The sequence below is a fragment of the Acomys minous genome (assembly GCF_964271855.1).
Source record: "Acomys minous genome assembly, chromosome: 5".
Classification (NCBI taxonomy): Eukaryota; Metazoa; Chordata; class Mammalia; order Rodentia; family Muridae; genus Acomys; species Acomys minous.
This window is the reverse complement of record NC_140494.1, coordinates 122,832,384-122,859,214: the sequence shown is the minus strand read 5'-3', so window position 1 is coordinate 122,859,214 and position 26,831 is coordinate 122,832,384. Positions and strand designations below refer to the sequence as shown.

The 26,831-nt window shown below is 49.4% G+C and overlaps 2 protein-coding genes across 4 annotated transcripts in view; one reads left to right on the top strand and one right to left on the bottom strand.

Annotated features, from left to right (window-relative positions):
* Positions 1-4,129, top strand: part of SMAD3 (SMAD family member 3) — a 116,893-nt gene extending 112,764 nt beyond the window's left edge. For both annotated transcript variants that reach the window (XM_084783899.1, XM_084783898.1), the window contains one exon: positions 366-4,129. In XM_084783899.1, the coding sequence (XP_084640025.1) occupies positions 366-489 (124 nt within the window). In that variant the 3' untranslated portion in view covers positions 490-4,129. The remainder of the gene's footprint in view (positions 1-365) is intronic.
* AAGAB (alpha and gamma adaptin binding protein) overlaps positions 3,197-26,831 on the bottom strand; it is a 45,724-nt gene continuing 22,089 nt past the window's right edge. Inside the window, exons 6-10 of one of the 2 annotated variants that reach the window (XM_084783902.1) lie at positions 15,593-15,675; positions 14,530-14,629; positions 11,818-11,925; positions 11,337-11,386; positions 3,197-10,710 (exon numbers count right to left, since the gene is read on the bottom strand). In XM_084783902.1, coding sequence (XP_084640028.1) covers positions 10,633-10,710; positions 11,337-11,386; positions 11,818-11,925; positions 14,530-14,629; positions 15,593-15,675 — 419 coding nt within the window. In that variant the 3' untranslated portion in view covers positions 3,197-10,632. The remainder of the gene's footprint in view (positions 10,711-11,336; positions 11,387-11,817; positions 11,926-14,529; positions 14,630-15,592; positions 15,676-26,831) is intronic. The other variant, XM_084783903.1, reaches the window with a different exon arrangement.

Below are 26,831 nucleotides of genomic sequence, written 5' to 3'. Positions count from 1 at the left end.
AAAAAAAAAAAAAAAGCACCTCCATCAGACAGACACGCCATGACAACTGCAGGCTGGCCCAGATCTAGAGAGGGTTGCAGGCACCTACCCAGTGGCCAAGCTGGGAGCCAGGGAGAACTTGATTCGGGCAGATCATACATGGGGGCTTGTCATGGTCCCTGGAAGCTGACCTTTAAAGCTTTGAGGCCCTCTCCCTCCAGCAGAAAGCTGCCTTACTCAAAGCCTTCCCTGGTTGGAAGAGTCTGGCCTGGTTTGGTCGCATTACTAGTACCACCTCTAGGCACTATGTAGCACAGAGACCTCTGGCTTGGGGTAGCAGGAAGTGGACATTTTGAACTCTCCCATCTCTTCCCTCTTTTTTGTAGGAGACAGACAGTGACCAGCACCCCCTGCTGGATTGAGCTGCACCTGAATGGGCCTTTGCAGTGGCTTGACAAGGTCCTCACCCAGATGGGCTCCCCTAGCATCCGATGTTCAAGTGTGTCTTAAAGGCACGGAGTGAAGGGAGCGGGCGAGGGAGGGAGGGCTTGGGGAAAACGGCCTTGGAAGAGAGCTCCACCCAACTTGTTCTCGCTAAAGAACACAAATTTCTCTCAACCAAGGCACCAACCTGTTTCTGAAACCACAGAAGAAAATCCCAGGGATAGATTTTTATGAACAGCTGTGTCTGCTGTGTACACGTACCCCAGCTTGAAGGCCAAGTGATGGCTTCTGAGCCTGGTGGCTTGAGCTAACAGGTGGTATGCTGCCACCTGACTCCTTGCTTAATGACAGAGATCTGGGATGTTGCAGTTGAATGGGAAAGTGCCTTTCCCCGGGGCTGGAGCACGGCGTTCACTCTTGGATAAGAACTTCTAGTGAAGTATGCCCTGTCCCACCGCTCTCACAGAGAGGGTGTGCCTGGCGAACTGGACGGCCACCTTGGCGCTCTCCCCCGCCTCCGGAATGCACACAGATGTGAACGCGCTGATGAGAAGCATTTCTTCATTGTCCCTTCCCCTTGGAAGGACCTGCTGAAGCTCACCATGTATGTGATGCGCAGTTTCTATCATCACATTAATCTCCAAAGAGATACAGATGTTGTCCGAGTGTTCACAGGAAGCAGGAACGTGGAGCGCGCGTCCTGGGTGAGGCAGCGCCACACTCGATGCATCTTTGAGAGCTGGCACCGTATGCTAAAGTGTATGCTGGGTTGGTTTGTGGAGACAGTTGCATTAATGAGTTCATCTAGCATAGGCTTTTTGGAATGTCCTGTTTTGTAAAAACAATCTTGGGTACGAACATTGGCTGGAAAGCCAGAGTCGACCCTGGCACTGCCTCTTGCCCTGAGGTTTCGAAGCTGAGTTTTAAAGAGACAATTTACCAGAAGGTAAGGAATCCCAGGCCGACATGGGCAAATGAAAAGGGCTATTAAAATTTTTTTACACCTTGGAAAATTGCAGGCTTGGTGCAGAGAGCTCTGTCATCTTCACCCTGGGATGTAAGATTACCTAGCTTTGGTAAAGGATTGCCACCGAAAACTGCTGCAGTGATGCTATGTAATGAGCACTGTTCCCAGTGGCAATTACAGAAAAAAAAAACAAGCATAAATTATTTCAACTGGAAAAAAAAAGTCCCTTTCCCGGCTGTTTTAGAACACGGCACACAGGATTGGCACCTGCTACTGGTACTTTCTTCTTGGCTGCTGTTTCTGTTGTGAAACGACTATCCCACATTGTCACGGATTTCCTGTGGAAGTCCTGTTCCAGAAGGGAAGAAAGCGCACCCTCCAATGTGATGTATCTTCTGATGCTCCCTAGACTCCGGGCACATTCTGGTGCCTCTTGTGCAGGATTCTGTGCCCTCTGAAGCTCTGGGCCGGTTTTCAGCTAGGCATGCTGACCCCCAAGCCTGCGTGAGGCTCCCCACACCCCCAGAGGCGTTGATACAGAACTCAGACGATTTGAACCCCTCTGGTCCTGAGAGGGCATATACCATGGGTGTGAACACTGCGCCACGTTTGACATGGTCTGTTGACTGATGCTGCAGACACAGGAAGTCCTCGGAACTGTCTACATGTCACTGATGCTGAGTCAGAACACAGTGGTACTCTGCTGTGTGTGGCTTCTAGCATTCGTGGGTCCTCTCCTGACAGCCGTGGGCACTTGCCACTTGCTACCCAGTTTCCTAGAGGTTTCCTGTGGCCCACCGTCATCCTCCAGGTGCCTGGGAATGAGCTCTGGCCGTAGCACACGTGGAATCACCCCACACTCCATTATGTGTAAGTGGGAAGTCCATGAGAGCCTGCAAAGCTCTCAGCCAACGGCTGCTTCTGGAGGCATGAAGTATCTTTCTCTCTCCTGTCATCTTTGGTCCCTTTGTTTCATTGGCCAGCCACTAAAGAAGGATGTACCAGGAAATTCTAGGCAGGCCTATTCTTGGCAACCCTGGAAATGAAAGACTTGGAGTCTAGGAAATACCACTTCATGGTGGAGAGCACAAGTCTTTGGGGTATGTGTGTGATCAAAGGGGCCTCCTGATTGGTTTTCATCTTGTAGGAACAGCATTTCTACTTTTAAAAAACAGCAGAGTTGACAGGAAAACAGCACAGCTGCCAGGCCATGTGCTCGGGTCCCTGCTCTGCTGACACCAATACACATGGCTGCCACCAGGCAGAGGCCCTCGTCTTCAGCACCCCAGAGAAGCTCACTCTGTACCCTTTTCCTCCTCCCCGACCTAACTTAGGGCTTGGTCAGACAGCCCCAACCGTGCGGAATATAGGCCTGTGCTGGCATGTCATGGCAGCTGGCCACCTTCCAGCTGGCCTGTAGAACATCTGGTATTTTGAGAAAAGCCTAGTGTGGAGAGCAGGGGCTGCCTTAGGAAGAACACGAGGAGGGCGAGGCTGCTGGCAGGTGCCTTCACTGTCCTGAGTGGCTTGTATTTTTTTTTTAGTGTTGGTGACTTTTTGTTTTACTCATTAATGTATTGCAAATGAGCCTCAGTACTTAGAGGGTGCTGTGGTCTTGCTCCTCCCCAACTTGCTTCTCAGAGCTGGGATGTATTCCAGAGCTCGATGATTTTACTCAGACCACAGAAAGGTTTTCTTTAAGTAGCATGTGCAGTCACGCAGATGCCTGAGTTCTCTGGGGTAGAGGCAAATACCTGATTTTATTCTTAGCCCTAAGCTGCCGTTTCTGAGGCGTTAAAAAAAAAAAAGTCCCAGAGAGGCTGGAAAGGCGCCTGTGCCAGAAGGGACACAGCTATAGCTCTGTACTGTACTTCTCACGGTGTGACTAGACGTGCGCGCTTGTTACGTTAGAAGGAACCTGGTTGGAGCTCACCTGTATTTTCTTTGTGTGGTGTCAGCGTTCTGCCACTGGCCCCTTTAAGTAATGGTCTTCCCAGTGGGTAGAAAGCTGCACATCAGGGTGTGAGTCAGTTGTGAAGATGTGCCACTGCAGATGGAGGGGACCGTGTTGGTGCATGGTTATCGCCCTGGAAACAACCCCTGCAAGTTGCTTGTGTTAACACAAAAGTGATGTTTAGCATTCTGCCGTTTTCATATTTAGGTAACAATTCCTTAAAACCATTCAGATGGATAACTATTTAATTTCTTAAAGACGGTTGGGAAGGGCTCTCCCCTGGGAATAGTGACTTGGTAGAACTTGGGCACAGCCAGTCCTGGACACTGGTGGAGGCTGCTGCGGCTTTTTTGGCTCAGGATCCACAAACATCAGACGGACTGGGCACACAAGTGGCGGCATGCACAAACAGGCTGCTCTAGTCATGCCCAGGCCCTTCAGCAGCTTGTCCTCTGCACCAAGGCCCTTCCCTTCTGCAAGTGGAAACTTCACGTGGAAAGTGGAGCCATCTTTTATCCCAGAAGCCTTTGCTGCTGCTAGGGCAAGTGGGCTGGTGTGGACTCTTGTTTGGGGATGCTTGGAGGCTGAGGCTGCTGTCACTCTTCAGCCAGCCAGGCCTTTAGTATCTTTGTAAAAAGCATGTATTTATAGTGTTTTAGATTTTTCTAACTTTTGTATCTTACAGCATTGTACCCCAATGTTAAAGAGCCATGTCCCCTCTTCTTATAAGCGCCCTTCTAATAAACTTTTCACAGTAAAGCTCCTGGGCCAGGAGCGCAGTCTGACTGCCTGCTGCTGTCTCTGGGTAGAGGGACTTAAAAGGGAACGGCTGCGAGGGCCCTGGGGGCCTCAGAGCTTAGCCAGCACTATAACATAACACTGGGTCTGGCTATGTTCTATGCCCCACTGCCACTGTTCTCTGGTAATACCTGCCCTTGCTTCCGCCACACAGCAGGGGACCCTGTGTCCCCCAGATGTGGAGCCAGTCACACACACACACACACTCTGGACCCCCCTCTGCTCATTTCTCCTGCACTCCAAGGCCTCTGCCCCAGCCTCCAGCCCTGCCACTGCTGGGCCTCCCCTAGCAGTCCTCTGCCATACTGTCACTGTGCCCCCTACCCCCACCACTGCGTCTTCCCAGAGGCGCAGAAGTATTACAAGAAACTCGAGCTCCTGCGATGCCATTCTGAATTCCAAATTCAAAACAAGAGCCATCAGTTGCTGTCCTGACTGAAATTTACATCAGCCTCAGGAGAGGTGGACAGAGATGACCAGAATACCAAAGGGAAGCACAAACGGGGCAGAGGAGACAGCTCCCCATCCTTCGGAGAGCCCCTCCCACCTGTCCCAAGGACCCCCTGAGTCCAACACCTCCTGTTGAGGAGGGAGCACTTGGCGCCCTCCACAGGCGTATTCCTTGGTCCATTCTCTTGCCTTAGTTCCCTTTCCCAGGTTCCCTCCAGGCTTGGTGTAAAGACCGCTTTTTAGTAGTTAGTGGATGGGCCTGTGCCTAGTCTGCAATTTAATTACAGTGATCCCTGCGGAGTGACTCAGGCGCCACCTTCTCATCGGTCAGCCTCTGCTCTTGGCAACTCCCACCCCTACTGCTCAGCAGCTCGAGTGCTTCTTTCCCCGGATCCCTCACCTCCTTGCTGAACAAACTTCTCTTTCAAAAGGCCCTGCCCTTTGAGCCTTCCTAGTTCGTGGATCTGCCTTTCTTCCTGAGCCTGCACCTCCTCTGTGGCCTGGTGTTCCCAGACCACAGGTGAGCTCTTAACAGCCCTCAGGGTTTCCAGCCACATAAATGCTATTGACTCCTCTATCAGTGCTGAGTTTCCAATGGAAGGGCAAAGGCCTTGCTGGCCCATCAACTGCTCATACAGAGACTCTCGTTCCCTTGAAAACTATACCGTGGCTCCCGTGTTGCTCCTGAGCCTCCCCAGTCTCTGCTCTCTCCACTCTACCATGGTAGCTTCTCCAGCACGGGGACCCTGCCACAGTACTGCCACTGTCATCACCAGCCTGCTTTCCACTCCTTGCCTTACCCGCTACAGCACAGCGGTGGTGGGGCCTATGTCTCAGTCTGTCTCCATGCCTACCTGCGTTCCTTCTCTTCCCCATACTGTCGACCCTTGGCTTGCAGCCTCCCCAAGCCAAAACACAAAGCCAGCAAGCTCTGTGCCAGTGCTTTGCAGCTCAGTTCAGCTCTCCTCCAGGAAGCCCTTCAGTGTTTGTCACCAGTTCCCTCCATCATATGGTACCTGTGTCTGTCATCCTTTGTAAGCAGCGGGCCACTGAGAGCAGGCCTATGCACTGTTCTTACATCCCTGGCTCCCTGTGGCCTAGTACGTGCTGCCTATCTGGGGCTTCGCCTCAGTGTTGTGCCTCCTGCATCTTTTCACTATGCTACTTTAGTGACAGTCATCTGTGGAACTAAATCAAGGTCACCAAAATCCAGTTCTAGGTGACACTTGCTGTTAGAGCTCTCCCAAAATTCTAATTTGTCTCCTTCTAGTCCAGGATAAACACATGACACAATGGCTGACTGCCCTCTCCCCCACACCTCTATCCATGGCAACGGCCCCGAGTCACAGTGCTGAGCCCACTCAGCCAGAGTCCTCTCCGGTGCAGCTAGCCAATAAGAGATGTATGCAAGGCTGCCAGGTCTTCCTAGTGTCCACTCATGGGTGGAGACCCTTTCTGCCTGCAGCCTGTGGCACCTCAGTCCTTCTGGGACAGGCAGACTCTTCTCTGCTATCACCTTAATTACCACCATTTTCCCCATAGGACTGTCCTGGGACTTCCCAGCATACTTGTTTGGGCTCCCATCTCTCTGTTCGTGCCATGAATTACCATGACAACTTTCATGTCTCCACTTACCTATGTGCCCAAACTCTTTGTTCTCCTTACCTGGCGTCCAACATTACTTCCTGAAGTCTCAGCACGTCCCAGGAGTATGTCACCCAGGATGCTAAAAATTGGGCGTTTTAGGCTCTACCGCACACCGACTTCATCAGGAACAGGGTGAGACCGAGTTGGGCTCACATTTGGAAATCACGGCGGCACAGGCTGGCTGTGACCCTCTTCCCATTCTGCTTGGCCTTCTGTCATCTGTGACTTGTCCTGCTTGCCTCTTCCTCCCACCTGAGGTGAAGTCTGAGCTCCAGGAGGAAAGAGACTCCTCAGATTTTGGCACCAACAAGAGTCACAGGCCATGCTGGCTGCTCCGCGAGTCTGTTTCGGCCTGAGCAGGGCAGAAAGCCAAGTTTGAGGCCACCAAATTTTGCTACTGATGAATGCCCGGAGACTTCCTGGGGATGGGCCATTGATACAGTCCATGGCCTTGAACTTCAGGTTAAAGCGATGTTGTTATTCTCATGAAGCACAGACCCTGCCCATCAGTGAGCTCACACCTCTGCAGCACTGAAGCCACCTGGTTGGTAACAGAAGCACAAAGGAAGCATTTGCCACTTTCACAAGGATAGCAGGAAAGCTCCTGGTCCGCAAGCTGAGTGTGGATGTCTTCTGCTGCCCAGTTTCTTGGTGGCAAGGGATGGGGCATGTGAGCTGTCAACAGTGCACATTTGGGTGTTGTGCACCTGTCCTGCCGGGACTCAGGGAGCCTGAGGCAAGGGGATTGAGAGCTGAAAGCCAGTCTGAGCCACATGGCCAAACATCTAAAACACAAAAACAGGCTGGCAAGATGGCTCAGTGGGGTCAAGATACTTGCTGTCGAGGCTGATGACGCGAGTTCAAGTCTCAAGAATGCACATGGTGGGAGGAGAGAACAAACTCCTTCAAGTTGTCCTCTGACCGCCATATACACCACGTGGCACACACGTGGACACATACATAAGCTACTGTAGCACACACAAAGGTTTTAGGAGCCCCCTCCCCTCCATACACACACATACACCAAGCAAGCTTGTGTTCCAAAGATGCAGTCATAGCTTTAAGGCCAGGTTTTGATCTACTTTTCCAAAGGTTCTGTGTTGGGGAGGGGAGAGGGATGGGGCTCCCCAGCATCCTGAGGAAAGATGCACATGGCTGCCATTGGGTTTTTCCATTAATTGTTCATCCCACATATCAGAGGAACAATCCAGAACCAAGCAAGACATTTCTCTTAACACTGGAACCCACTTCACTCCTAGTAAAAATTCAGAGCACATACGTGGGGAACAGGAGACTCAGTGTGTTTCAGAGATGTGGGCTGGATCACTGCGCAAACCCTGCTGAGCGTGCGCTCTGCTCTTCACTTCTGAGACATGCAAGCTTACAGGCACGGCAGCTTCCAGACCAGGCGGCCCTAAAGCCCATCTAGGTTCGGCACGGTGGATAAGATGTTAACGTTTCCTCTCCCTCAGGCCTCTGCTACTCTTTGATAATGATTTAATGCCCAATTGTCCCTGTAGATGGGGGTGTGTAAAGAGCAAATCTGGGTCATCAGAACATTTCCTTAAGCTCTCTCTCTTTCAAGCAGAGTACTAATGACCCAGAACCCCTGACCATTCTACATACTTGAGCTAAATTTAGCTTAGCAGCAGCAGAAGCCCAGACTCAAAATAGTCCCCAGAGCCCACAACTTATCCTTCTGCCATGTTTCTCCCGCTTGCTGTAGCAGGCCACAGCAGGACAGGGGGCCATGCCTCATGCTGTCTCAATGGTCATTGTTAAGAGACCATCCCAAGAGCACTGGGTCCTCCAGAGGCCCTGGATTCTGGTCCCAGCACCCACATGGCAGCTCATAAAAACCTGTATGTAACTCCAGTCCCAGATGATCCAACACCATCTTCTGGCCTCTACAGGCACTGTATACACGTGGTGTACAAACATATATGCAGGCAAAATAGCAAAATACCCTACACAGAAAATAAGAATAAATGTTTAAAAGACCATCCCAAAGAACATGGTAAACCATGGCAAACATGTTTCTCCCACCTCTTCGTGGCGGGAGGATGACACTGGGCACATATCTTCCTCATGTTGAGTGGTTCTCAAGAAAGGCCCGAACCACATTCTACATTTCTCAACCATTTAAATAGGCCCGGCTTCCCCAAATCTTTAGTCTCTCTGGATCAGATGTAGCCAGGCTCTATAAATAGAGAGCAAGCCAGTTGGTTGTGCCAACCTTCTCATATTCTGCCATATTTTAAAATTACAAAAATAGCCATGCCTTCATCACTTTGAAATTATTACATAACTGATTGTCTCAGGGAAGGAAAATTTGACTCTTGCCTCTCTCTAGTTTCCAGAGCTCATGGATCTTCAGGATCTGTGTCATTCCCACCAAGCACACTACCTGGAAACAAAAACTGGGGGCCTACTATGTGCCAAGCACTGTGCTACAGAAACCAGAGGTAAGACAGAGAGCCTGTTTCTTCCCCTCTGGAAGACTAACGGATGTGCACAGGTCACATGAGAAACAGCACCTCTTACCACAGCATCCACTCAGGAACACTGAGCCACAGTAGACATCACTAGAAACACTGCCCCTCAGTGTCAGCGCAAGAGCAGACATCACATATCGGCTAAGCGGACTCCAAACCGCTAGGGTTGACAAACCCTTTAGACTGTGTCTACTACAAAGTATACCAGGCTTCCCCAACTTACACCCCCGCCCCACGAAACAACACACATTAACAGACTTTATAAATAAATCATCTTTTAATTACCTGGCTTTGTTCAGTCAGCAAAATCAAGTCCATAGCCTTTTCTACTCTATTTTTTTCTAATCATGTAGCCTAATACATTTCCTAAAATCTACATTTCAAGAAAAACATGTTCTACCTTCCTAGCAACTCAGCACCAACTTCCCTTCCTAACCAGTGGCTAATGTGCTCACCTGAAAGTATCAGTCCCCTAAACGGGTAGTGGTAAAGCCAAGCTCCAAGACTGCAAGATCAGTGTGTGTGTTTGGGGGAGGGGCACACAGGGACTCAGAGCAAACCAGTGAATGCTACTGTCACTGAGGTGCTGTCTCCTCCCTGTGGTGGTTCTGGCCTGGGCATGCAACTGTTTCAGGTCCCACAAGTAGAACTCAGAGCAGTGGAGCCCTCTGGTTAAGACCTAACCTGTATTTCAGCCCACGATAGGCGCCATCTGTCATGGGCCACACCTGGTCAGAAACTGATGCCATGAAGAAGCCTCATGACCTGCCTCACAGAAGAGTGAATGGAGACAGATGAAGGACCCTTAGACCTTTACTTGCTGTGCTTTCCTCTCCTCCTTTAAAACTTTGCTTTGTGCTCCCTGGGGCAGACCCACTCAAGCAACTCAGGAGGAAGGACAAAGGGTTTCTATGGGGCTAGGCCCTGGAGGGTTACAGAGGAGCCAGCAGCCCTGGAGCAAACCGCTGTGGTGGCTCAGGAACTGGTGGTTGTTTGAAGGCACACACACTCCCCTCGGCTTGGTGCTGGTGCTTTGACAGTGACCTCTGACTTCCAAGTAGAAAGAAGGGACACTTGCCTTGATTTCAGGGCGTAGTGTACAATAGCACAGCTCTGACACCTCAGGTGGCCAGGGAGAGCGCTCGGTCAGAAGAGCACTGATGCCAGTGTGTCAGCGTAGTGTGCTCAGAACCAATGCCTACTGCTCTGGCCCACACAGAGCTTGGCCAGCAGCTGGGGAAAGGGGTGCTTTGCCCTCCCCAGAGGGCAGCATTTGCCTCTAGATGCACACCTGACTTTTACTTCTTTGTGGCAGGAGCTCAGACACTGAACTTAAAATGTCCGTAAGGACTTGCTAAGAGTCAAACCCATGAGCCATCCGCTCCCTCGACCCCCTAGGCACACACCAGATCTACAGCTGCCTCCTTTTCTCTCAACAATGTCCACCTTAGGTCAGAGCTGTGTTCTTGGCGGGGACCAGTGACAGTACACAGGAAACAGCATAAGCTCCCAAGCTGCAGCCAGGGTACCAGCTGGTGATGGAGCCCAGGGCTGGCCTCAGCCTCCAGGAGCTGGGATCACAGTGTGCTCTTACCTACTTGGCCCTCTTATACTATAGATTGCTAGGCCTCGCTCTACCCTGGTCCTTTAGCGAAGAATGGAGATCTGAAGTTGTCTTGATACTGTTATTTCACGCCTTGTCCACCTATGCGGCGGGAGCAAAGATTTCTCCCTAGCTTCTTTCTAAAAGATCAGTTAAGGGGACCCCAAAATCCAGTCAGACGGCCGGCCGGACAGCATGATAAGGGCAATTTCGGCAGAACAGAACCCGATTGAGAAAGAAAGCGCTTTGGGCACACAGTGCTGGCACCGGTGTCAGTCAGACCTAGCAGGAGAATTCAGTGCTCCTCGTCAGAAGAAAGGCCTTCGATCTCATCCCGGTCTCCTCCGATGGCCATCCAGAAGGCTTTGGCCACCTGTGGAGGGAAGCATGTGAGAAGCCTCAGGTTTGTAACAGCCAGCCTTCAGCTCACTTCGTACGCCATACCCAAACTGACCAAGGTCTACAGTTCCATACTTTTGCCCTCCAGCAACACACATTAAAACCCCCGGGCAGCCTTTGGCCCAGACTTCTGCACTGGATGTGTGGTAAGCTTGCAACCAGGGCTGTACTCGAATGGGAAAGGTGGGGAGATGCTCAGCTTCATTATCGACAGAAGCAAAAACACAAGTGCGCAGCCGGCATCAATGTCCGGAAAGGAGCTGGGCAAATAAATGATGACACAGTTCATATAATGAGATGCCACCAATCATGTCCGTTTCCTGCCAAGAACATGTGTTGCTCTGGTAACGCAAAACAAAACAGCTATGAGTTTTCTGGCCTAAGAGGAAGGCAAGCATCCCGAATCTGGGTGAAGGTTCCATGTCACGTAACATATACTGAAGATACCTCAGTTTGACTGCAGCAACCATGTTACTGTCGTACAGATAAGCAGCCAGCTGCTGTAACATCTAGTGCAGCACTCACGCTAAGGCCCCGGGGCACCACACACGTCACAGGAAAGGCCTTTGTTAGCTGATAAAGACCTGCTGGTCTTCTTACCTTTTCTGCGTGCAACTTTCTTTGCTCATGAGGAAGCGTCGCAGCCTTGTCTAGGGGGAAAATATATCTTAGGAAGTTTGTCTTATAGGACAGGAGTACGTGGAGCGCATGGGTGTGCTGACGTTCGAAGACGGTAGATGGGTTTCTGGAACATACGCCTGAGGTATAGTCATTACAGCTATTAGGAAGCTTTATCTTCCCAAGTTTCCAGATGGGATGTGAGTGAGTTGGTGAGAATGTGACAGATGCCAAGCTGATGAGAGCCACTAAAGGAAGAGACACACTTTAGAAGACAGGAAAGCGAGGGGAAGAGGACGGAGACCGGAAGTTTCTCCCCAGGGAATTTTTAACCAACAAAATGGCCCAATCTCCTAAGCGGCTAAATCTCTCGAGCCTAGAGCTCAGAATCCAATCCAGCCATTACCACATAAACCGGAAGAGCATCGACATGAGAGGCTGTGAGACACGTCGAGATAATTACCTTTCATTTCCTTTAACTTTGTAAAGAGTCTCTCGAAGTTCTCCAGATCTCCTCCTCCCCCGGTGGTGAGACTCGCTAGTTCCTGAATGTCCAGGTCTACCATGGGATCTGAAATCAGAGTTGGTCACACGTTACTTATACACATGTGGGGTCCAGTCAGTGCTGGCCTGTGGCGATGTGCACAGGCAATCGCTGAGTGCTCGTGCGTGCCTGCCTGGTGACTGGCTGGGCTGCTGGAGGCTCCCTACAAACGAACAGTCACTTTTCATCCTTACAGCACTGGGATGAGGTAGCAACCAGCTGCGAAAGGCACCTGCTCGCCTCCTCCAGCCCCCCCGGTTCCACACTCAGCAGCGCCTGGTGCAATCATGTCCACATCCGTGATTACAATGGCCACACCTAAGCCTATTAGGACAGGTATCATTGTCTACGACTTGTAGATGAAAAACAACAACTCATGTTTAAAAATCAACTCACCTAATGACAGCTAGCTGTCAGAGGTGAAGCTGTTTAAGTGCAGGTGTTCTTAATACAATCTTAACTCTTAATACAATCCACCATTTCTACCTCAGCACATTACTTAAAATGCTCACTCATCTCTCCAGCCCCTCGTGTTACATCTTTACCACCACGACAGTGGCTTCCCCCTGACCATCCAGTGCCCAGGGCTCCTCAGACTCCTTCCACTGTTGGCAGAGCTGTGGCACCATTTGTGTGGGCTCGTTGGTTCTCTAATGTTACCTACCTCCACTACAGCAAACACACACAGTACTGAGTGCTTTAAAAATTTCTGCCCATCCATTCCCCTTCCTTTATGTCCATCACTCTGTCCATCCATTCCCCTTCCCTTGTGTCCATCACTCTGTCCATCCATTCCCCTTTCCTTGTGTCCGTCACTCTGTCCATCCATTCCCCTTCCCTTATGTCCGTCACTCTGTCCATCCATTTCTCTTCTCTTATGTCCATCGCTCTGTCCATCCATTCCCCTTCCCTTGTGTCCATCACTCTGTCCATCCATTCCCCTTCCCTTATGTCCGTCGCTCTGTCCATCCATTCCCCTTCCCTTATGTCCATCGCTCTGTCCATCCATTCCCCTTCCCTTATGTCCATCGCTCTGTCCATCCATTCCCCTTCCCTTATGTCCATCGCTCTGTCCATCCAGCCCCCTTTCCCTTATGTCCATCACTCTGTCCATCCAATCCCCTTCCCTTATGTCCATCGCTCTGTCCATCCATTCCCCTTCCCTTATGTCCATCGCTCTGTCCATCCATTCCCTTTCCCTTATGTCCATCACTCAGTCCATCCAATCCCCCTTTCTTACGTCTCCCCACTCCTATTTCTGGAGCATCAGGGGTCAAACCCAGAGCCTTGCACATGCTTGGTAAGCACTCTACCACTGAGCTACACTACAGCCACACTTCATCACAGTGGAGTACTTTACCTACAGAGTACATCTCTGCTTTACTACAGCCACGTGAGGGCAGATTGCTCACTCCTGCTTAACAGACCACGAGGCGGAACCATGTACTTGAGGCTGCATCACTGGCAGAGGGACAGCTCTGACTTGAAGCCACATAGGTACTCCAATGCCCATGGCCTTGACTATTACAAGGTCTAGCTCTACACTTGGCCATAAACTCCCTGAAGACAAGAATGGCCACTTTTAATCCTTTTCATTTGCCACACTGCCATATAATTTAAGTGCATCTGGGGTCATAAGTGTGTCTTGGTTCAGGGCACATGAGGCAGGCTGTTGGTGTACAGTGCTAAAGACAAAATGTCTGACTTACCTGTGCACAGAAATAGTAACTGAGCTAGAGACAAGGACACAGTTACTTTGTGCCCTGAAAATATGTTCAGAAGAAGAGTTTAGATGGGTCACTGAAGACAGCTATTTGAAATTTGGGAAAGGTAGAACAATCTGGCAAAGGCATTCAGACAGGAAGCCAGGAGACGCGGTGCTGGTGAGTGAGGAGACGACGCTGCTTCAGTGAGCACTGTCCAGAGTCCTGAAGGCTGCTCAGTCAAGCAGAGGATGAGAACACCGAGGTCACAGGTGGCCTGCACAGCCAGCCACTGGGACGTCAGAAAGCGAGCAAAAGCTGGATGAGTTAAGCAGGTGGGAGAATGGAAAAGGGTCTAGGAGACTGCAGATACCCGGTACTGGGGGACAAGGCTGCCTGAAGAGAGGCTCACATGTCACTTTCGGGGTTCCTCTGCCCAATCACTTGAGCTTTCTATGTGGAAACAGCACTGTCCCCACAGACTGACACCACGGTCACTGTCCACTCAGCTCCTTGGCTTCCTGGCTTCTCAAGGACAGAGTAGGTGCCAGTGCCTGCTTCGCTGAACTTTCCTAGGCTTCCTGGCCACAACATGTCTTCTCTACATACTCCACAGCAGATAAGCATGAAGACATGAAAGAGCCTTAAGAAGGCGAGAGCCTGTGTGACGCGTCAGTCATGGTTAGTCCTGGCTTCTGTTTAAACACCATGAGAAACTTGCAGAAGGCAGAAGTGGTTACCATCAGGCTGGCTGTCTTAGGCATGAAGATTTGAATCACGATCCTACTAAAAGAATGGAGGAGGAAAAGCCACTATCTGTCCTTCCTCCTGCCTGGCAGCGGCGGAGAGGGCTCGAGCCAAGTGCTTTCCGTCAGGTGTCTATTCTGAGTCCTGCTGTTATCTCTGAGGAGCTGATGGAGGAACTTACCCACAATGCTGTCAACCTGTGCACCTGCTGAGCCACAGGCACCACTGCGATGGCTGGGGAGGGACTCTGTCTGCTCAGCTGCTGGCATCGGCACCTGCTGCTGGGGAAATAAACGGAGGCAACAACTTAACAGCAAGCCATTTCAGTGAAAACTCCAAAAGGGTTCATACTCCCAGCCCCAGCTAGCTGTGGAGAAGCACTGACAGGTGCTGAAGGAGGAGGCAGACAGGAACAAGGTCACAGCCAAACACGAAAGGTCGCAAAGGTCGCAAAGCCACTGCCCCAGCTGTACTACCCTCAGGGAAGAACTGAAGTATCAGGCCTTCGCTGCAGGCTACTAACACTTGCTCTGTTTGCATCTGCTGAGATCCACGTTCTGGGCTGGGACCTAGCTCCGTCAGTAAAGTACATGTCTCACAGGCATGCAGACTGGAATTTGGTCCCCAGCACCCACATAAAAAGGCCAAATGTGGTGCACTGGGGAGGGGGAGACAAGAGGTTCCGCAGGGCTGGCTGGTCTAGATGGTGAGCTCTGCGGTTAGTGAGAATCCGTCTGGAAGGAAGGTGGACTGTGTTCCTTAGGATGACCCCTCAGGTGTCCTCTGGCACCTGCGCTTACGTAGACAAGCATGAATACACGCACAGACAACGTCAAAAGAACACAAACAGCTCAGTGGCTGGGAAAACAATGTGGCGTGGCACATGCATGGCACCTGGGTCTGACAGGCTGACCAAGTAAACTCAGAATGGAGCTGCTGAGGAGAGGCTGAAAACAGCCTGCCAGCTCACTCAGCTGATTCAGGACTTTGGTGAACAAGTACTGAAGAAGATTCATTTTTATTTTCTACATAAAGATCTGCAAGCAAGATTTTGCTGTAAGGAAATTCTTATATAGTTAAAAAGTGCTCTAGAAAAAAAAAAAAAACCCAAAAAGTCCTACAGGATATCCTGAGTGTAAACCTGCTGAGGGGGCTGGACCAGCATTCCTTCAACAAGGGTTAGGCATAATCAGGCACAATCAGGCGCTTTAAGTCTCTTTCCAACTATTGAATCCTTTTTTTACCTCAGAGGGACAGCTCTCTGCTGATCCAATGCTGCAGTTTGCTCCAGCCAGTGAGTTGAGAAGGCTGAGGCCCTGGCTCCTGTCTGGAGAGAAAACATCGTAGATGTTATTGCTTACAGCTACTCTGACAAGCAAAGGTTCTGTCCTCAAATCCACCTCTGCCCATGTTGGTAAAAGAGTTTAGACCTGAAAAGTCCCTCGAAGACCTATGTGCTACCACGAGGTCATGGGACGTACTTGGAGGAAGTAAGGTCACTGGGGGCATTTCTTTGAAGGGGACACTGGGATGTGGACCCTGTCTCTGTTTTTGCTTGGCAACCACGGAGAACAGTCATCTCCATCCTATACTCACCATGATGTTCTGTGGTGTGACGATCCAAAGTGATAAGGCTGATCAACCACAGACTGAAAACCTGGGCCTTGGAAGGTGGTTATCTCAGGCATTTGTCACAGTGACACAAAGGTGACGATGACACACTCTCTCGATTCTGAGTAATTGTTTTAAATGACAGAATATTGGCTGAACCCAGTCAGGTGAAAAACCAGAAGGATATTACACATAAATGCCATTCCAAGGCTCCATTTGTGAGTTAGGACACCAGTGTTTCAGTAGCTGCTGTTGATTAAAAGTTCCAAACATTTTACAGGTCAGCTTGAAAGCATATTACTGTATAAAAAGGGACATAACATTTTAAAACACAGTTGTCACCCTGCTACCAAGGGGTGCTCGAGGGTCCGATGGTTTGTGTCACAATGAGGACAGGTCTGGGGCAGAGTGTCTGGAACTAAGTGAAGAATCACCCAGAACACATAGAAAAAACTAGCTCAAGATCCAGGCTCAGTCCATCACGAAGCTGGGGCAGAGGCCCACTCGTCTCAACTCCCAGCAAATGTTCCAGCCCACAGCAGAGTCAAGATCAGATGTGGACTAAGGATTCCTCAGCTTGCAGCCCTGGGCAGTGCAACCTCCTCTCAGGGGTTCAGAGGCCAAGGTCAGGTTTCCAGGCAGCGGGCAACACTATCTGAGCTGTGGACTCACGAGTGCTTACCTACTGGCTGACAGGAACAAAAGGCAGTTTTTGCACAGAAAACACAAGTGCCCTCCCTTCTCTTACTGAAAATAACTTGGACTTTCGGTCATTTCCAACTGTAATTCACAAGTCTCTCAAATCCCAATTCAACAGCTTGGCATTCCCTAAACTTGGCAGGCTGCCACTCCTGAGAAAACACATGACCTCAGTGCGTCTTAGACTATCTCCCTTCTTACAGAGGCCTATGAGGAGCCAGGCAAAGGGGGATATGACCCTACAACACACTATAAACCTTTGGGCACCTTTGTTTTTTTTCTCTGTCCATCCATTTTAAAAGTTTTCATTATTTTATGCTATTTTAGCCACAATTATAAAATCATAATAATGTTTATTGCTCTGATGCTAACAAGATAAAATTGTGAGGAAAAAGAGCAGTGGGAAGAGACTGAGCTTCTGACCAAACGCTCGCTCTCCTGCCTGACCTTAGACAAACCACCTCACAGTGGCTCCATCTGCTGCGCTGTGAAGCCACCAGTCACTGAGTGCAGGGGTCCCTGCTCCAGAAGCCTGTGGCTGAGAAGAGCTGTCGGCCTCCTCTTCTCTCGTACGTTGGAATTCGCTGTGCTTGAGGACTTTTTTGCTTAATAGATTATATATCTATAGATATATATTTTAAATTCTTACATTTCAAAACCTTAAAAAGCTCACGCTGAGCCATGGGTTTGGAATGAGCTGGAGGGAGCTGCACTCGGTGCTTCTGATGACAACGGAGGAGTCAGCCAGCTCCTCAGATCCTTTGCTCCTCAGATCCTCTGCTTACAGTTTAAGGAAGTCAGGGACACATACATTTATACAGTTGAGAGAAGAATCTACTTTTGTTTATTCAAAGCAGACTGCTCGCATCGAGTGCTGCTCAAACGGTCTGGCTGGTATTGTAGACACCGGGTCTCTGCTTTGGTGCTCTTCACAGTTCTGCGCACATGCACCCACCGCACACCATTCATGGCAAAGAATTACACAAATCTCTCTTACTTGCTAAGAGAGGGGAGCCCTCCCTCCCCCCAGTTCCTGGCATGGACATGCTATTCCTATGGAAAAGGACCGTCCCTTCAGCCGCTGAGGCCAGTTCTAGCGCCCGTGGTTTTCCTGACAGCACAAAACACTATACTAGGAAGAAACAAACCAAGGCTCTTAATTACCTGGTTCTTCCAGAACTTCGGGCGTGCAAGGTTTTATGAAAAACAAATCAATCAGGAAGCATAAGAAAGGCAGCCGCCCTCGCCAGCGAGGACCCAGGCCGCCCTCGCCAGCGAGGACCCAGGCTGCCCTGGCCAGCGAGGACCCAGGCACACCAGAGCTTGCAACTGTTGGCCTTAACTTGCAACTTGGCCTTAACTGTTCTTCTGACTGTTTCCCCCTCAGATAAGTTGAGCAGTCCTAATTCAGAAATCGGAAATGCTCCGAGATCGAGTCCCATGAAGCCGCAGGGGAAACGCGGCGCACATCAACACTGTTACAGTGGGTCATGTACACAGGTCAAGAAGACCTGAACAAATAGCACATGTGTCCTGTACACATACGTGCAAGTATTCCAAAATGCAGAGAGTCTCAAAACCTAAGAGACGTAGAGCATTTGGTTCAGGGACACCCAGCCCACAAATACATCTTATGATAAGGTTTAGTCTATAAGTTAGACAGTTAAGACAATAACTACAATAAAATGAGTATTTCAAGCAGAATATTCTAATGTAAGTTTTCCAACTGGCTGGAGAGATGGCTCAGCAGTGAAGAGTACTGGCTGCTCTTGCAATGGGCGGCAGGTGGCTTCCAGCAATCACAGGTGACTCACAACCCTCTGCAACTCCAGCTCCAGAGGATCTGGCACCCTCTTCTGGCTGCTTTGAGTACTGCATGCACATGGTGCATACACATACACTAAGGCCCAAGCACATACACATAAAAGTTAATCAAGAGTTCTGTGGGAATAGTTACCCTTTCTCCAAACATTTCCATGCACTGAACTCATTCCTCTTATAACAGTATGAAAAGATATTCTAGGAAATTCTGGATGGCTCCTCCTCAGTTCATTCTCGTTACCTAGACAACCCAAATCACTAGCAACTGCATGTAGAGCCATTATTAACAAAGTAAGGATCATGTGAAGACAGGCACTGAAATACCTCAGCAGCCAACTGGCAGTCAAGATGGCCACTAGGTGACTGCTGGGCAGATGGCAACGTGTGAGATGGGCTGCTAAAAAGGACAACCCACCTCCTCAGGCAGGATGGTACAATATGCCACTCTTCCCTCAGACAAACACACCAGTTGAAAACAGGAGTTATTTCCAAAACTTCTGGGGTACAGTTTGTTGACTACAGGTAACTAATACCAGAGGTAAAGAGGAATTAATCACTCTGTATTAAATTTACCCCAAAACATCTGACTCCATTCCAGTGGTCCAGTAAATTACAGATGGAAGATCCCAGTGTCGTGAAAAACAAAACCAAGCAGTACTTTGTTAGCAGCACAGATCCCTCAAATGTTAAGAATCTCCTTGGCCACATCCCAAGCCTACATGACCTGTTACACATTTTCTTTTTTTTTCTTTTCTTTTTTTTTTGGTTTTTCGAGACAGGGTCTCTCTGTGTTAGCCTTGGCCGTCCTGGACTCACTTTTTAGACCAGGCTGGTCTCGAACTCACAGCGATCCACCCGCCTCTGCCTCCCGAGTGCTGGGATTAAAGGCGTGCGCCACCACGCTCGGCCTCTGTTACACATTTTCTGTGTCTGCTTCCCAGTTCTTGTTTCTGGAAAGCAGCAACTACTGGGCACCACCCGAGGAAGCTCAGGCAGTCTCTGTATTTTTTTTTTATTATTATTATGTATTTTATTTTTATTTATTTAATTTATTCAGCTTACAACTCAATTGTTATCCCCTCACTTGTATCCTCCCATTCCTCCCTCCCTCCCTCCTTCACTCTATTCCCCTCCTCTAGGTCTATGACTGAGGGGGACCTCCTCCCCACTATATGGTCATAGGCTATCAAGTCTCATCTTGGTAGCCTGCTTATTCTTTGTGTCCCTCCAGGCCTCCCCACCAAGGGGAGGTGGTCAAATATGGGGCACCAGAGTTCATGTCAGAAGCAGTTCCCGCTCTCCACACAACTGTGGAGAATATCCAGTCTCTGTATTTTAAAGTGGCTTTGTTATTCTTGCCTCCTCTCCCAGTCTGTACAAAAGCTTTCCTTGTAGTGAACATGGTTCTCTCCACTCATACAGTGACAGCCAAGGCCACATTCATTCTAAGCACAGCCAAGGCCCTTCTAAGTTCACAGAGAAGTGGTACCCATATTTTAGTACGAATCTTCTAGTGATATGGCATGCCCCAGCATATGGGTCATATAACCTTTAAGAAAGGTCACAAATGTTGTCACCAGTACCAGGAAAAAGAATCTACATTACTATAGCATATTTCATTTCTTCCTGGGGAGTTTAAAAACAACAAAAACAAAAACAAAACATGGTAGACTGGAGAGATGGTTCAGTGGTGAAGAGCACTGGCTGCTTTTCTAGACCAGGGTTCAATTTCCAGCACCAATGGCAATTCAGAGTTCCTGACACTGCCGTGTGTGTGGACACTCCCGACGGCCACACCTGAAAAGCCCACTGTTTCCTCCTATCTTCTAATTTCCCACAATCCTCTCCCCACTTACAATACACTTTTTTCACCATAATGCTTTTAGACACATGGAACAGCAAGTGACACTCATAGGCGGGGAACAGCCTGAGTGCTCAGGTTGTATCTTGGGTTCCTCAACCCCAGCTCAGCTTCATGGGATTTAATGACATCCATTTCACTGAATGGTGCCCCTGAAACTGGATACCGGGGTCCAGAGACAAAAAGTCAAGTTCCTAAAGTTATACAGGTATAGGCAGACTGACTAGATTGCTCTCCATTGACCATTTTTCCTCTCACTACGGTGATGCTTTATTTTTCTCTGACATAGATTCAAATAAAAAAAAATATTTATTTATCATGTATACAGTGTTTTGCCTGCATGTATACCTGTATACCACAAGAGGGCACCAGATCTCATCATGGATGGCTGAGCCACCATGTAGTTGCTGGGAATTGAACTCAAGACCCTTGGAAAATTAGACAGTACTCTTAGCCTCTGAGCCATCTCTCTAGGCCCCCAATTTTTTTAAAAGCATCATTTTTCACTTCTTAAAAATGTAACAGAACTGGATGTGGTGATGCATGTCTCCAATCCCAGCACTTGGAAGACAGAGACAAAAGCATCAAGTTCAAGACTAGCCTGAACTACCTAGATCATCATCACCATCATCACCACCACCACCACCACCATCATCTTTTAAAAGTAAAAGACATAGCTATCTACTTTCTCAGGTGAACATCTCAGGCAGATGTGGAAACTGGGGCCCTCTAGCATGGGCACTTATTTCTTTTTTGGGGGGGGGGGGCATCTGTTCATCAGTTACAAAGGCCAGCCTGAACTGGAACCTGGGACTTCAGCCATGCAATCATTTACTCAGGACATGTGGGGGCAACAGATGTTCATTTAGGTGACACTTTATGAGACAGACACTCATCTCACTTGCAATGGGACAATGGGGAACTGCTGTATGTAAAAGCCGCTCCCTGCCCACTGTGGGTGGAGTCGTAACTTTTTAGCATCTGTTTAGTCTACCAGCTCCTTCCCTGGCTCCACTGCCCCTCTTCACCAACTGTGGTGCTACCTGATGTAACACCCAGAAGCCACCACTGCAGAAAAAGCCCTCCACAGAACTTGCCAGTGTCCAGCTTAAGAAAGCAGGCACAGGAACGCTGAATAGCATAAATTTGACACCTGGCAAAGGTGTTATGTATACTACCCTCCTCCATGGTGTGCTAGTCTCAGAAACGTCAAACCAGAACATAATGTACCAGACTCTATAAGTTCAAGGCCCTGCCGCAAGCAAAATACTTTGCAGTGAGGCTCTCTGACGCACCAGATGGAAGACGCTCTTAGGAAACTCAAAGAGAAGGGGGTGGGGCCTTAAAACATCTGTCACATTTGTTATGAGAAAGTGACCCACAGTTTCTACTTTCACGACAGTGATAATAAAGGGACATTACCAAACTATAAATGTCAGACCCACTTGGCTGGTTTTCAAGCCACAGAGCAGGCTCTGGGGGGAGCGTGGGGACCATAGCAAGGAGCTGAGATCTCATCTCCATCCTGTCCTTGAGCTGCAGCCCGAACTCAGATTGAGGAAATGTAAGGCACACCAGCAAAGGAAGGGGATAGCCGCCTGAAGAGGCTAGGTGGCCCCGAGTGCCCCCAGTGGCTTCCCGGACCGCCATGATGCACTGGCGCCTGTGGACCTCCTACTGGGCAGAACCTAAAATACAGACCTCAAGCTCAGTGCTTTCAGCCACTTTTCCAGCAGCTCCTGCCTCCAGGGGTATTTCAGGCCTTGTTTTCTCCCAAGTGCAATTCAGTGCTACAGATAACACTGCTTCTGGTCGTGTGCTGTGTGGAGCTGTACTTTATACATAACAAAGTGGGAATTTATTTTTTGTCTCCCAAACATAAAAGTCTATCTCTTTTGGAGCAGTATCGTGTTCATTGAGAATGATACATCTGATGAAACGAGGCACTGACAGAGCCAATAGTAAAAACTCCATTGTAAGTCTGCACACAAGTCACATCTATCAGGAAGATTTACATAGCTTTCTAGTATGGTCATATACTGCGTAACATCTGGGTCAATTATAGCCTGCAATGTCGTACAGCAGTAGTTTAAAAGACCCTAACAAGCTCATGGTGGTTTTAATAGGAATGGCCGGCACAGGCTCATATACTTGAATTCTTAGGTACCAGGAAGTGGCACTATTTGAAAGGATTAAAAGGATTAGTGGTACCGGCCTTGTTAGAGAAAGTTTGTCACTGGGCGATGGGCTTTGAGGTTTTAAAAGCCTGTGCCAGGCCCAGTGTCTTTCCCTCTGAGCCTGTAGCTGTCAGCTACTGCTCAGTGTCCACCCGCACGCTGCCATGCTTCCCACCATGATGATAATGGACCACACCTCTGACACTGCAAGCCAGCCCCAGTTAATGCTTTCTTTCATAAGCTTTGCTTGATCATGGTGTCTCTTCACAGCAACAGGACAGTGACTAAGACAAAGCTGAAGGAGCCTGTTGCCTGGTAATGTGTTACAACAAAGTCATGGTGATCCCTGGTGTAAACAGGCCCACTGCACTACCCATCGGTGAAAGTACAGCATGCACAACTATACACTACTTGATTCACACTGATTTGCACACTTATACTGTTGTTACTACTGTTGTTATGTCTACTTATAAAGTTTATTGCAAAACTGCATAGCAGTCTGCTACATCTGCCTAATACTGTGTCGTGACTGCACAGGAAGGCTACGTCACATGACTGGCACACCACCTGGGTTTGTGTGAGCCATCCCACAATGGTTATACAATGATGGCCTCACCGGATGATGCCTTTCTCAGGACATAGCCCCCTGCCCATTAAGCAAAGAGGGGCTACAGTGATTTGCCTGCAACTGTATAAAATGTTTGCTTTTAAACCTGGTATTAAAATTTAAAGGACACTAAGTACCTACAGTGTATAAACAGTCATAACTCAAGCTGAATAGAATACTAATCCACCTTGACTCCAAGTAAAATAATGAAAACACATTGCTCCCACTCACAGGTCAGTCATCACTGCTTGCTGTGTTAGCTAGCTGGGAGCTCTGCAGTGCATTCTTTGGATTAGGTTCAGGGACGATGGGTTAGGACTAACGCCATGCTATTCAGATAACATAAAAGGATTTAAAACAATTAAGTAAAAGAAACCCCAAACCTCAGATATAATCATTACCTCCAGTCAGTCTCGTTAAAATCTAGCTCACCAACAGCACACCTAGGCTGAGACAACTTGTGGTAAATCCCTCCCCTGGCTCTGCCAGCGGTTCCCCCGTGCAGCCAGGGCCACTTACTGAGTCTCTGTGCCCAGCTCTCCCTGAACTAGGCCATGACCGCATGGTGGCATCGACACTCTAGCTCAGGAGACCTGCGGTCCTGCACTGCCTTGGCTGAGTCATTTAGGGTATGGACAAGTCGCCCCCAAATGCCTGCTTTTCCTGTAAAAGAAGAAGCTGTACCAAACGCCTAAGTGGAGAGTCTAGTGCCGTGCTCGGGCTAGCACTCACGCAATTGTGTCAAGTAAAGCAACGCCTTTTACATTCTATAAAACGCAGAGACAGGCGCTGAGGAAACGGTTCAGCAGGGTAAAGTCCTTGCCACAACAGTGCAAGAACCCGAGTTCAATACTCAAGACCAATGTAACGGCCACGGAGGCATGGTGACCCACATGTAAGCTCAGCACATGGGAGGCATGGTGACCCACATGTAAGCTCAGCACATGGGAGACATGGTGACCCACATGTAAGCTCAGCACATGGGAGGCATGGTGACCCACCTGGAAGCTCAGCACATGGGAGGCATGGTGACCCACATGTAAGCTCAGCACATGGGAGGCATGGTGACCCACCTGAAAGCTCAGCACATGGGAGGCATGGTGACCCACATGTAAGCTCAGCACATGGGAGGCATGGTGACCCACATGTAAGCTCAGCACATGGGAGGCAGAGACAGGGGTACCAAAGCAGCCAAAATGGCGAGCTCCAGGCTCAGTGAGAGACACTGCCGCAAAATACAAAGTGGAGAATGACCAAAGATACTGATGTCAGCCCTGGGCCTCTACAAGGACACACACGTACATAAGCCCGTTCCCATCTACACATGCAGCAAAAGAACCCAACAAAGGTCATTACAATTTGTCTTTAACAAACCCACACCCCAAGCTCTTGGGTACATTTGCTTTTTTCCTAAGCATCTTTCTCTTAATCTTTATATCAGCTTATAATAATTACTCACATATGTGCATACACAGGTGCACACAAAATTTAATGAGTCAACCCAGACACAAATATGTATTTTGTGTGCGCACATGCGTGTGTGTGTGTGTGTGTGTGTATGTGTGAGCACCGCAATCCCTCCTTGTTTGGTTTTTCTACAGTGTGCTGGGCAGCCCTATTCTTTCCACTTCCTTGATCGTCTAGTCACTCTGAACCATATCTTGCCTGGTTCTCTGAGGCAGATGCTCATTATGTCATCAGGCTGACCTCAAATTCAGGGACCTCTTGCCTCAGTCTCGGGTGCTGGGCTTCAGGCACAGGCCACCACCGTCCTTCACCTCACAGGAAGACTAGGCCGGAGAGGGGTCAGAAAGAAAGCTGGTGCTGGGGTAGAAGCACAAAAACAGCCTTTCCCAGAAGACGCGCTACCTGCTGCGGCCTTCGGTTCCTTTATGCAATGAAGTGCTCACAGGATGGTGTCGCACAGCTTTGAGTTGTTACTGAAAGCATCCAATCACAAAAGGGTGGGCTATCACCTGGCCAGGACACCGCGATGCTACTCACGCACCAGCTCACAGGCGGGCCCACAGGCTGCTGGGGTTGTCTGCCCAGGTGGCCAGGAGAGGCATACGGGACTCAGTAACCGAGCTTAAGTTAAGGGGTTCCCAAGAACCCCTTCAGAGCTGAGCGTAGCACCTGACATGACTTCTTCTGTCCCTACTGGGCCTCCACTAAGAACCACTCAATTGAAGTATGCCTAAAATTGCCTTCCTCTTCCCTGGAAAATGTTTTCCTGGTTTCTCCTGGCCTTCGCTTTCACACAGCAGGCAGAGTCCTCTCTTGGTTAGACTATGCCATCGTCTCTTCCAGTCAACGCCCCGGAATGGCCCTGAGCTCTCCCTGAGTAGATGCCAAAGTTATCAAGATGGCCTGCAGAGCCCTAAACCCCCAAGCACTCGCCGGGCGTGGTGGCGCATGCCTTTAATCCCAGCAAAGGCAGGTGGATCGCTGTGAGTTCGAGGCCAGCCTGGTCTACAAAGGGAGTCCAGGACAGCCAAGGCTACACAGAGAAACCCTGTCTTGAAAAACCAAAAATAAATAAATAAATGAAAATAAAAGAAAAAGAAAAACCAAAAAATAAATAAAAAATAAAAAATAAATCCCCAAGCACTCCATCCCTTCTGCCGTTCTCTCTCCTCTGTAGATACAGGGAGCGCCTAGCCTATCCTTCAGATGCACAGGGTGTGCTCCCCTCTTACTACACACTCTGTCAGGCTGCCCTTCTCCCAGGTCCAGATCCCTACCCACCAAGCCCTAGCCTGACCACCCTATTTACAGTGCGATCTACCCCAAACCTCAACCCCTCTCTGGTTTCCTTCCCCACCACCTGTCACCTTCTAGCACCCTGCATACCTCACTAATCTCCCGTTGCCTGTTCAGCAGTATTACCAAGTACAGGGCCCCGGAACCCAGTGTGTGCTCAGCAGACAGCTCCCGAGTGAGTGTCAAAGTAGAATCTGAAGTCTACCCCAAGAAGACAACGCTAATGGCCACGTGCACAGAGTCTGAAGAACACTCTTATAAAGATGGCAGATGCCAAAGCGCACAGGTACCCTTTGTGCTGCACACAGGGATAAAGGAGGAAGGAGGAGCGTGCTCACTACCGTCTCCTCTTCCTAAGGTGAGCTGGGACTGGCCCTGTCTTGTCTTCCTGCGGCTTGGCAAGTCAGGGTTCAGGAATGTGAGAATGCAGGTTCTTGGCTACTGCAAAAGCAGAGGCCAACGAAGCTTCCAAAATGCCCAGTTCACTCTCCCCAATTAAGCACACTCGCACAAGTCAGAACTAGATGTCTCTTCTGTGCCAGCAGCTCTTACCAGCTACAGAACTGAGTTCCTGCAGCTGAGCCTCCCACCACTTCCTTCCTAGTAGAAATGGTCTGGATGAGGCTCAGGCAGCAGTCTTCAAAAGCTCCCAACGTGCAGCCACTGGAGAAGACCAACTCCACTCTACAGATCAAAAATATAGCCCAAGGCTGGGGACAGCTCAGCGGTTAAAGGCACTTACTTCTCTTTCAGAGGACCCAAGTCAGGCAGCTCACAACCAACCGCCTGTGACTCCAATTCCAGAGCATCCAACGCCCTCTCCAGGACTCTGCAGGCACCTGCACACACATGCACCTCAACCCGTATTCACATAATTAAGACTGGACTGACTCTCAGGAGGACAAGGAGTATGGAGACGGAGGAAACTTCCTTACAATTTAATA